This window comes from Hypanus sabinus, chromosome 20, assembly GCF_030144855.1.
Source record: "Hypanus sabinus isolate sHypSab1 chromosome 20, sHypSab1.hap1, whole genome shotgun sequence".
Taxonomy (NCBI): Eukaryota; Metazoa; Chordata; class Chondrichthyes; order Myliobatiformes; family Dasyatidae; genus Hypanus; species Hypanus sabinus.
Window position 1 is genome coordinate 26,735,080 of NC_082725.1, and position 12,472 is coordinate 26,747,551.

The following is a 12,472-nucleotide window of genomic DNA, read 5'->3' on the forward strand; positions in this document are numbered from 1 at the left end:
AATCAGCAATCAGCATAGTAGAAAAGATGCTGAGCAAATGCCCCCTCTAATAACTACCCTTTTCTTGCTGATGGTGTTAAAAAATAAATAAGCTACTTTATTTACAATAATTACAATGTCAAGGAGTCATTGGGCTCGAAACTAAACCTAGGTTTTTGGTATAGTCATAAAATAACGTGCTTCTGGAGCTATGCTTGAAGTATTTTATGGAGAAATAGGGAAGTTAGCCAGCTTGTAACTAAAAATATTATGTAGATATGTGATCCTAATTCGCAAGGGATGATATTTATTGCAGCTTCCTACCAATCAGTACACATCTTCAAGTTAGCAGATTTACTCAATCTATTTTCAATTAAAGGATCTGAAAATGTTTTTGTTATTGATGTCCAGTCAGCATCTCCTTGATACGGATGCCAAATAAAAGCTCTGTGGAGATACTTTCGTCTATTAAGGTGAATAAGCATGGATGATTTTCATTGTAAGGCATTACTCATCCAGTTCAAAAACCACATAGCCCTTAGCAAAAATAAATTGTTAAATGAAAATAAGTTGCCGATGGATAAATTTGAGTTGAACTATCAGGCCTATAAATTAATTTTGATAGCACTGACTGTATGTTTTTCAGTGATACACATATTAAAATTGCTTATATCCGAAGTGGAATTTGCTTATGCTGATTTCCAGGTCAAATGATATCACAGCAGAAATTCCACCAGGCAATTCCACATATGAATCACATTTGCACAGATGGTATGTTTTCTGTGTTAAGAGGCACGGAAAGATATAGTTGCCCAGAACCAAAAATTAGGCTATGTTATTTTGAGGTGTGAGTGCACTTGTTTTTCTCTCAGAACAAGTATGGTTTAAAGTGTCATGGATTCATAGAACAATGCAGCACGGATACAGGCCCTTAGGCCCGATACGTCCATACCAACCACATTGCCATCTTAACTAACCCCAATTTCTTGTGCTCAGCCTAGTTCCCTCCGGGCCCCTTCCCCTATGTACAGTACTTATCCAAGAGCTTCTTAAGTGATATCATTGTATGCACCTCAGCCACTCTATCTAGCAGGTCACCCATATACTCACCATCCACAGGTCAGAGAGCAATACAGCACAGAAACAGGATGTTCAACCCAATTAGTCAATGCCACCACCTAGCTGGGCCCAATTTCCTGTGATCGGTCCATATCCCTCGAAGCCTCGCCCCTCCATATACCTACACAAGTGCCTCTTAAATGATGCAATTTTACCTTCTTCAACCACTTCCTCTGACAGTTTATTCCATATACTACACCCACTATGTTAAAATGATGCCCCTCAAGTCCTTGTTAAATCTTTTCTCACTCTAAATCTATGCCCCCGTGCTTTGTATTCTTCTACTCTGGAGAAAAGATAGTTACAATCCAACTTAACCAATGTGCTCAGCTAATCCCAGATCCAAAACTGCGAACATTGCTCAGGATCTTATCACTCCAGAACTGAGAACATTGCTCAGAATTTGATCACTTCTCATTAATAATGCTACTTTTCCTTCTCCACCCTCCCCCATTTGTCAATATGGTTCCAACCTTTGATCCATCCCACAGATTTTGCCAGACTTTCTGCTTACCAGATCCAGCCCCAGGACTTCTCAGTCATTCCATGGACAAGATGCTGACTCTCCAAAATTACCCTTAATTCTCTGATCCTGAGACTTGGCCTCCCAAAATTAGACCTGTCTCCTGCTCCCTGATTTAAACAGTACTAGACTATTGAATGAGACCACAATTCAAGCCCTAAGCCTGCAATCCAAGTCTCAATTTAAGCATCAACTCTCAAGAACTGGCCTGGGTTACTAACTTAATAGAAGTTTTGCTTCCCTCCTTCATAATGGCTCAGCACTTAAAAGCAAGTATGAAAACATAATTAGTATTGTTCTTTCCTTGGAGATAAGCACCATTGAATCTTGCTGTGGTTTGTTATTAAAATCATTATCATCGTACAGACAATAATTTTCTCCCCACTCTCTGTAGTGCACGTGAATGTCTGGGCTGTGTTATGTTTTGTAACTCCAGAAACTAATTGAAAGAGAAACACTGGAGCCAGGAAATTTGTCTACTTAATTTTCTTAGTGAAGCACTCACATATAAACCATAATGAATTATGTAAACAATGAATGCTTAGTCAAACAATATATTGACAATATTACTGAAATCTTGAAGACCATGCATTCCTGCCTGCTTAATTATAAACTCTTTTTCTATATAGAATGCATCTCAACTCAAATATGTAATGTTTTTCTCTCTAGTATACTATGTAGTATACAGTATACTATTATATCCACATGTACAGCATAGTAAATTTTAAATTGACCCATTTAGATTTAATTGCTATGGAGAATTTCTTACTCCTGTGGGATAACGTCGTTCCTAACGGGGCGGGGGTGGGGTTCACCCTGTTTGGCAAATGAGACTTTTGGCTGTGAAACAATTTCAGGTACTGGAGTTTCCTCTGTGCCAGTTGTAGGAAGTAGTTCTGACTGTTCTGGACAACTTTCTTCTCTAACAATGGCCTCTGCTCTCCTCAACTGATCGATGTGTCATTTCCACTAAGTAAAGAAGCGCTCCAGTTCTATCCTTAATCTTTCTGCGTATCCACTTTTGATCATCTCTTGTAGTCCCTCACTAGGACTGCTTGTCCAAGAGTGAACCATTGAATCTCCTTCTCAGATTAGCTTTGAGGAGATCCAAGCATGAGTGCAAGGGACAACCCAGGAGCAGTATAGCTGGTTTGTTATTGGTTGTGGAATGTACTGCATTGAGTTATGCAAAGAGGAAATTGGCAAGCTTCTCTATCTGCCCAATCTGTTGATCTATCCCAGGTCATCAGACTTAGCTTCAAGCTTACATTTTTATTTTGACCATGCCTGATGAGTGGCATGTAGTACCTCCAACAGCTTAAATGGTACAACACACCTCAATTTCCACATAAGGCAACCTTCGTCAAGGGCAAGTTCAGCTAGGTGCTGGTAAAAAATAGGGGAACCGGAATATTTGTTGCACATTCCAGAATTTTCTGATTTGTCATGTAGACTTGAGACAGTGTGGAGTCTTTTTCAGTTTCCCTATGGATTATGTCTGCTGTAATAGGGAGACTTTCAATTTGCATTAGGAAGAATACATCAAGAGGAGTGTCGTCTTTTGTAAAATTTTCAAGTATTTTCTCTTCCAGAGGTAAACAGGATAATCCATCAGCATTTCCATGATTAATTTTCCTCTTGAATTCCATCTTTTAAGTGTGTCCTCCAAGAATCAGAACCCATCTCTGCATTTGTGCTACAGTTGTTAATCAAGCACCTTTCCGTGGATTGAAAGTGGACACTAGTGGTTCATCATCAGTAATGAGGGTAACCTCTCTCCCATAAAAGTACTAGTTGAAGTGTTTTACACTCCAAACTACACCAAAGGTATCACTGGCAACCTCAGAATCAGAATCAGGTTTAATATCATCAGCATATGTCGTGAAATTTGTTAACTTTATGGCAGCAGTTAAATGTAATGCATGATAAATAGATAAAGAGAAAAAAACTGAATTACACTAAGTGTATATATGCCTGTCAAATAGTAAGTTAAAATAAATAGTGAAAAAAATCAGAAATTAAAAAAAAAAGTAGTGTTCATGGATACAATGTCCATTTAGAAATCGGATGGCACTAGGAAGGATACTGATCCTGAATCTCTGAGTGTGTGCTTTCAGGCTTCTGTATCTCCTTCTGTGTGTGCATAATTTTTCCTGCAGTGGCAAGGGAATGGGATGCAAATGCTATGGAGCGTTCACTTCCATCACTCATGACACATAACATGACTGCACCTATATTTTAAGGCAGCGCATTGGAGGCACGCTTCTCTGGATGATAAGGGTTCAATGTGTGTGTACGCTATCTGACTCCACCATTTCCTTTACTGTATTGAAAGTCACCTCACACTGCTTAGTCCATTGCCTTTTCTTCCCAATCTGCAGTAATGAGTTCAAGGGGTGAAGCACAGTAGCCAGGTCGAGCTGGAACCTCATAGTAATTCTGTGGTCTTGTGGAATCCACTGCTGCTTGAATATTCTCAGCACACATGTAATCCTTGTGCATCAGTTGTATGGCCACAGTAATTGATGCTTTATTTTACACTCTTGACATTTTGGAGATGTTCCATGTCATTCTCACCGGTAACAATGATGTCATCCAGGTAATACTGAGTGACTGGCTGCCTTGCAGGGCCTGGTCAGAGAGCAGGTGCAGACACTACTCCAAAAATAAACTTATAATGATGATAAACTCCTGTGTAAGTGTTTATGGTGCGAAACACTTTGGATTCCTCTTCCATCTCCAACAGTAGGTAGGGCTCAGCTATATCCACTTTGCTGAAGTGTTTCTTTACAGATGGTTTGAAGATATAGCCTCTATTCTGAGCAGAAGTTATCTATTTTCAGTACTGGGTTGATGGTGACCTTAAAATAACCACAGATCCTGGCAGACCCATCCTTTTTGGCTATTGGGACACTAACATTGTTCATGGGAGCCACTCAATGTTGGAAAGAATTAACGGCAGCTTCTATGCAATCCAGTTCACTGGCTTCTTTATCACAGATGGTGAAAGGAACAAGATAGGCTTTGTAAAACCCAATTGGCAGTTACATTTAACACTATTTTACCATAGGTATGTTTTGAGTTTTCCAATACCATCCATGAACACTGCTGAGGCATCATCCCATACCTTTCTAAGTTCACTTTCAGTTGACACGATTCCACGGGATGTAGCATGCAAATGGTGGATGGATCTCCAATCAAGCTGTAGTTGTCTCAACCACTCATGACTCCACAGTATTGGGTCTCCTGTTTTTCACTTCAGAGAATCCCAATGTGGCTTATTGGTTGTTGTATTTCACTGTTACAAATGTCAATCCTACAGTAATTACCTTTTCTCCAGTATAAGTTATCAGTTGGATATCTGCAGGTTTCAGTTCAGTATCTTTAAAATACCATTTAAACTCATTTTGTGATATGACTGACATCACTCAACCAGTGTCCAAATCCATTTTCATTAAATAGCCGTTCACTTCTGTTGTAAACCATATGATTTGGCTCTGGGTTAGTTTTCACTTGACACTTTATCTTTAACTTTTCTCTGTGCAATCCATTTATTTTTGTCTGTCTGTCTAGCTCTTTGTAAGTGTCCCACTTTGTTGCATTTAGTACAAGTTTTGCCTTTAAATCTGCATTTGACTGGTATATTTGAGCCTCTGCCTCGATGGTAACACAATTTGTTTAGCCAGGCAGTTTCTGTTTAGATGTGTGAATTTTGTTCACATTCATTTTCATTCCTGACTGCAGCACAATTGTGTCCCTGGCTGAACGTTGATACAGCAACTTGAACTACTCTTTTAAATGTAAGTTGTACTTCAGTTAGGAGCCATTTATGAATGTTTTCTTGTTAAATTCTACAAACTAAATGATCGCTCAGTGCAACATAAAGCCTTTCATTGAACTGACAATGCTCAGGAATGTCTTCCATTCAGCCATGTAAGCTGAAAAGGACTTCCCTTCCCTTTAATTCCACTTATGAAACCTAAAGTGTTCTGCATCCACAATGGTATTTAGTACGAAATGTTCCTGCACTACATTCATAATGTCAGCAAAGCTCATTTTGGCTGGTTCAGTTGTAGCAGTTTAACCCCAAAGCCAGTGTTCCCCAACCTTCTTTAGCCCAACGCCCCCCTAAAACACTGTCATACTTGCCAACACCCCTCATAGGCACAATATACTTTCTGGGGCCTCCATTGTATAAAATCCCTAATGTTCACATTCATTTTGAGAGAACTCGAATATAAAAAGCAAGGATGTAATGCTAAACCTCATAAGTTACTGGTGAAGTCTCACTTGGAGTACTTTGAGCAGTTTTGGGTCCCTTATATAAGAAAGGTTGTGCTGACATTGAAGAGGGTTCAAAGGCATTCATGAAGATGACTCCAGGATTGAAAGGCTTATCATATGAGAAACACTTGATAGCTCTGGGCCTGTACTCATTGAAATTCAGAAGAATGAGGGGGGCATTTCATTGAAGCCAATTGAATGCTGAAAGGCTTCAACAGAGTAGATGTGGATAAGATGTTCCTATGGCGGGGGAGTCTAAGACCAGTGGACACAGCTTCAGAATAGAGGGACGTCCATTTAAAAAGGAGATGAGGAGAAATTTCTTTAGCTAGAGAGTGGTGAATCTGTGGAATTTAATACCACATGGCTGTGGAGGCTAAGTTATTGGGTATACTTAAGGCAGAGATTGATTGATTGTTGATTAGTCAGGCCATAAAGAGGTTGATGCACCATGAATAACTCCCTCTGAGACGTAAAGTCAAGATATTGGCTTTTATTGACTGGAAGAAAGAACAAGCAGTAGTTGACCACCATACTACATCCTGGAGAATGAGGGCCGGGCTCAGGCCTCAATTGCCTTTATACCGGGGTCTGTGGGAGGAGCCACAGGAGCAGTCAGCAGGGGGTGTGTCCAGACAGGTATATGTAGTTCACCACATTCACCCCTCCTTTGTTTTAAAAGAGAATCCCCATGGGGCGAAGTTTCACAGGTTAAGTCTATCAGGTGGTAAAAACTGTCGCTGCGATCTACGTAGCACCGGCTGTGATTGCACAGGTGCCAGTGGTGATTGCACCGGAGACGGTGGTAATGCTGGTTCTGGCCTAACTGGAAGTGTCAGCCCACGAGGCGTCAGTGATCCCTCATGCATGTGCGAGGCGCCTGGTATATGCGCGTACGAGACACCCAGTATAAGAGTGTCGTGAGGAGTCTGTGTAGGGCCTGGTGAGCGCGGTGTCACCTCAAGTACAGGGTTCATAGTTATCGTGGAGTGTTCGGGGTAGTGGTCTGCTGCTCCTGCGGGTGCCAGGTCGCGGACGGAGACCGTGTCCTCCCACCCATCAGGTATGACCATGTAAGCATACTGGGGGTTTGCATGTAGAAGGTGAACCCTCTCGACCATCGGGGATTATTTATTGCTCCTCACATGTTTCCGGAGCAGCACTGGCCCTGGGGACGTCAGCCAAGCTGGTAGGGTGGTCCCAGTGGCAGACTTCCTGGGAAAAGAGAATAGGCGCTCGTGAGGGGTGGCATTGGTGGACGTACATAACAGGGAGCAGATAGAGTGGAGTGCCTCGGGGAGGACCTCCTGCCATCGAGAGACCGGCAACCCTTTTGGCTTAGGGCTAAAAGTGTGGCCTTCCACACTGTGGCATTCTCCCTCTCCACCTGTCCATTTCCCCAGGGATTATAACTCGTGGTCCGACTAGTAGCAATCCCCCTAGCCAGCATTGGCACAGCTCGTCACTCATAAAGGAGGAACCTCTATCACTGTGGATATAGCAGGGATATCCGAATAGAGTGAAGAGCTGGCACAGGGCTTTTATGATGGACGTGGCAGTGGTGTCGGGGCAGGGGATGGCAAAAGGGAACCGCGAGTACTCGTCGGTAATATTGAGAAAGTAGACATTGCTGTTGGTGGAGGGAAGGGGGCCCTTAAAGTCAACACTCAGTCGCTCAAAGGGGCGGGTGGCCTTGATAAGTTGTGCCTTTTCAGGACGGTAGAAATGCGGTTTGCACTCAGTGCAGACTTGGCAATCCCTGGTCATTGTCCTAATGTCCTCGAGTATAGCAGATTCCGGGCTTTCACAAAATGGTAAAATCGGGTGACCCCCCCCGGATGGCAAAGATGTGCATGGAGGGTGTATAGCTGGTCAAGTTGCGCGCTGGCACACGCTCCTCGGGATAGGGCATCAGGGGGCTCACTGAGCCTTCCAGGCCGGTACAGGATATCAAACTCGGCGCTCGACTCTGCAGGCCGCTGTCGGCGCGTAGCTAAGCGATGTCTTGCTTAGACGGTGTTCACCGGCCGCAGGTACTGTCTTTTGCAGGCGTCCAGTGCCCCTTCGTAGGTCGGCAGGCCTCTGATAAGTGAGTAAACTTCCGGGGTGACCCTCGTGAGGAGAATTTGGTGCATAACAGCGGGTTCAGTTGCACTAACCTCCTCCAAGTATGATTGGAAGCATGCAAGCCAGAGTTCAAAGGCAAGAGCTGCTTCAGCGTCTTGGGGGTCCAAATCCAATCTTTCCAGATGTAAAACGCTTTCCATGTTTTAAAACTTCCAGTCAATAAAATTGATGCACCATCAATAACTTTCTCTGAGACGTGAAGTCAAGATAACGGCTTTTATTGACTGGAAGAAAGAACAAGCAGTAGTTGACCACCATACTACATCCTGGAGAATGAGGGCCGGGCTCAGGCCTCAATCGTCTTTATACCAGGGTCTGTGGGAGGAGCCACAGGAGCAGTCAGCAGAGGACGTGTCCAGGCAGGTATATGTAGTTCACCACAGAGATATGGGGGGAAAAGGCAGGAAATTGGGACTGAGAGGGAAATGGATCAGCCAGAGCAGATTTGATGGGCCAAATGGGCTTATTCTGTTCCTATATCTTATGGTCTTAGTTCGAAGTTCAATATAAATTGAATTATCAAAGAGCACGTAAGGCACCATATACAACCTTGAGATTCATTCTCTTGTGGGCATACTCAACAAATCTATAGAAGAGTAATTACAACAGGATGAATGAAAAATCACCTAGTGTGTAGATGACAACAAAATGTACAAATGCAAATATAAATAAATAGCAACAAATATGAAGAATATGAGATGAGTCTTTGAAAGTGAGTTCTTTGACTGTGAGAACATTTCAATGATGGGTCAGTAAGTTTGAATGAGTTATTCAGATTCAGTTTATTTCAGATTCAGATTCAGATTCCCTTTTACCCCTTTTTATTCAAGAGCCTGATGGTTGAGGGTTAGTAACTGTTCTTGAACCCAGTTGTCTGAGTCCTGAGGCTCTTGCACCTTCCACCTGATTGCAATAGTGAAAAGAGAATCTGACCTGGGTAGAGCGGATCCCTCATGTTGGATGCTGCTTTCTGATTAAAGCATTTCATTGCTTAATATTTGGGAGGGCTTTACCCGTGATGTACTGGTTTGAATCCAATATTTACTGCTGGACTTTTTGTTTCCATACCAGACTGTGATGCAGCCAGTCAATATACTCACCACTATACACCTCTAGAAATTCAGAGTTTTAGATGTCTTGCCGAATATCCACAAGGTCCGACGGAGATAGAGACAATACTGCACTTTCTCTTCTTTCTTACATGCTGAGCCCAGGACAAGTTCTCTAAAATAGTACATTTATCACCAAAATATGTACGCAGTATACAGCCCTGAGATTCGTCTTCCCAACAGATAGCCACAAAAACCATGGAACCCATTCAATGAACAACATCAACCCCACCCCCATGTGCAAAAATGAAACAAATCACTCAAATGGCAATTTTAAAAAATGAACAACAACACAGAATATTAAACACAAAATCAAAGAGGTCCAGACATATTCAGTTCAGTTCAGTGTTCCTTATCTTCGGGCCGCCTGATTCAAAATCGCTCAAGATGGCAACAAAACAAGTGTGACCAGAAAATAGAAACACATCATAACATGTACTCTGGAGTCCAAACCACAACCATTTCCTAAGACCTAGAACTTGATCACAGCATTGAGTGACAGGGAGAGGAAGCATTTAAATATGGGGACTTTCCTTCGGAAGCAGCAAGTGAGAGTGAGAAAGAGAGAGACCACCACACACAGATATCTTCTTGTTGGCAGCAGTGAGCGAGACGCCGGTGGATGGCGCTGAACACCATTCGCCTTTCACACTCACCTGGGTGATTTCAATCTTCCTTGGTACTTTAATTGTTGACATCATGAGTTTGGCAAGAAATGGAGTGGATCGTGGGCTCCCACCCCATCTCCAGGCCACATACTTCATTTGAAGCCTCATGGAATCCTTTCAGAGACTGTAAAGCACCAGATCACTCAATCAGCCTGAAAGCACACCACCAACGTGTAGATCACAGTCTCCAGCAGTAGCAAAACAATATTTGGAAGAAAAAAATATGTAAAAGATGTGGAAGAAATACTTCTGTGAACCGTCTGGAGGATGTCGTTCTTGGTTGAGTTGTTCACTGGCACCATCTTCTTCCAGTTGACTAATCTACAAAACGCATTTACATCACAATGATCAAATACCTCCTGTAGCTCCATGGATAATAACAGATTTATTCCTCACACCAGAAACCTCTGCACAAGTGTTGATGCTCTGGGGTGACAGTGAGAGATTCCTACACTGCTATAGGTGCCGTCCTTTGGATGAGATGAAAAAAACAAGATTCTTGAGTAGATGCACATTTCCATGATATTCCTTTGAAAGAAGATTGATAGAACATAGAAAGTTACAGCATGATGTTGTGCTGACCTTCTAACGTACCCTAAGACCAATCTAACCCTGTCTTTCTACATACCTCTCCATTTTTCCCTGTTCCAATTGATGAATTTCTTAAACTTCCCTAATGTATCTGTTTCTACCACCATTTCTGGCTGCGCGTTCCATGCACCACCATTCTCTGTGTAAAAACATACCTCTGACATCCTCTTCCCTACACTTTCTTCCAGTCACATTTAAATTACGCCTCGGAGTATTTTGAAGAAAATTTGTCCTTGAAGTATTTGTCCCTCACTCAGATTATAGGTGAAGGGATAATGCATTTTGGCTGCTACATTTCAACCATTATAGTGACTTTATGTTGTACTTCATTAAAATGTTCTGAAAGGAATGTGTAGGATGCCATTTAAATGCAAATCTTTTTTTTCCAATTCCTTCTGTGTGTTTGCAGTACAAAAATTAACAAAGTTCCTGCTTCAGCAGTTAGAAGAGTACATGAGATTTGCAGTAGAAATTTGTTTATAATTGTGTTCCCCATGTGATGGTGCAACTTTCCTCCAAGTGCTTTAGTTTGCTCGAAGATAACAAAGACACGCAGGTTGGTAGGTTAATTGCCCAGTGTAAATTGCCCTTGGTGAATAATGGAGTGCTCGAGTCTGGAGGGAATTGACGGGGAAGTGAGAAGAAATGGGATCAGGCTCAGATTAATTTGAGTGGGTGTTTGGTGATTGATGTGGATTCAGTGGATTAAAAGGTTTATTTCCATAGATATTTAATATGTCTATAGCTCTAAGCATATCCTACTCTCTTAGTTGGAACTGAATATCCACTGCATAGTGCAAGTGTTACTGAAAGCCAGGTCTGACTGTCCATACTGCATGCAAATTGATTGCATGAGTAACCATAAAGAATCCTTCATCTTTATTAAAAGTACTTTCTCCCTTCTTCATTTTCTGTGTTTAGGCGTCATCAGAACAGCCTTAGCCAACATGGACAGAGAAGTCAAGGAAGACTATCAAGTTATCATCCAAGCCAAAGACATGGAAGGACAAATGGGAGGGTTGGCAGGCACGACAACTATAAATATCACGCTCACTGACGTCAATGACAATCCACCCAGGTTTGCCAAAAGTAAGCTTACTTTCTCCACTCAGTACTCCAAAATGTTTGACATGCAAGATGTGTTCTTAAGGCATGTAACAGAAAATAACATTGTCCAACCTGAGAAGTTGACCAAATCTCCACACATTTCAGGAAAATGCTATTGATCCATGATGCTCATTAATAGAGGAATTTTGAATGCTGTGTTCCCTTCATTTAATTAAACAGGTTCATTAGTTAGAAGATATTATTCAAGATATACTAAGTCCCACTTGAGCCAATTTTAATTAAACAAGTATTTTTATTGAAGAGGTTGATGTTTTTTCATTGCCAAGGCACAAGGAGAGCATAAAAAATAACATAAGGCATATAATAGATTATTGGTGTCAGAAATTTTCAACTAGTTTAAACCCCATATCCTCATGACACTTTTGTTTTGTGCAGAATGTTAGTCTGTCAAATGAATGTTCACATGGAGATTGATTAATATTTACCTATATTGTCATTATACATATAACTGTCAAAGCCGAGCAAGACTATGCATGGCTTCTAGGGGTTAAATTTTGTCTGTTTATCACAAGAAAACTCTGTGAATAAGTTAAAAACCATGTCAACAAAGTTATTAAATGTTTAATTAGAAGCTGATCACCAACCAGCTCTGTTGACTTCTTTTCTCTTTCTGTGTCTTACTACTATTCAATGCAATCTTGAAAGAAACTGACTCAAAGGAACATTCGTTCTCTTTGTAGTTGTTGTCATTTCTCAAAGCGTCTTTTGATAAGAAGGCAAGTTCAGGCTTGAAAAAAAAAATTAGAGTTCAAGTTAATTATTTAAGTGAATTGTAAAGACAAGGCTGTCAGTCAAACGCCATTTGGGTCTCAAAAAATGGAACCTGCCAGGTCATTAGACATATTTAAAGTGGAGGTTGATAGGTTCTTGATTAATAAGGGCATCAAAGGTTACAGGCAGAAGGCAGGAGAATGGTGTTAAGAGGGATAATAAATCATCCCAGA

At 41.5% G+C, this 12,472-nt stretch overlaps 1 protein-coding gene across 2 annotated transcripts in view; it reads left to right on the plus strand.

Annotated features, from left to right (window-relative positions):
* The window catches only part of LOC132378383 (cadherin-12-like), a 401,775-nt gene that overhangs the window by 168,589 nt on the left and 220,714 nt on the right, over positions 1-12,472 (plus strand). For both annotated transcript variants that reach the window (XM_059945256.1, XM_059945257.1), the window contains exon 5: positions 11,322-11,489. In XM_059945256.1, the coding sequence (XP_059801239.1) occupies positions 11,322-11,489 (168 nt within the window). The remainder of the gene's footprint in view (positions 1-11,321; positions 11,490-12,472) is intronic.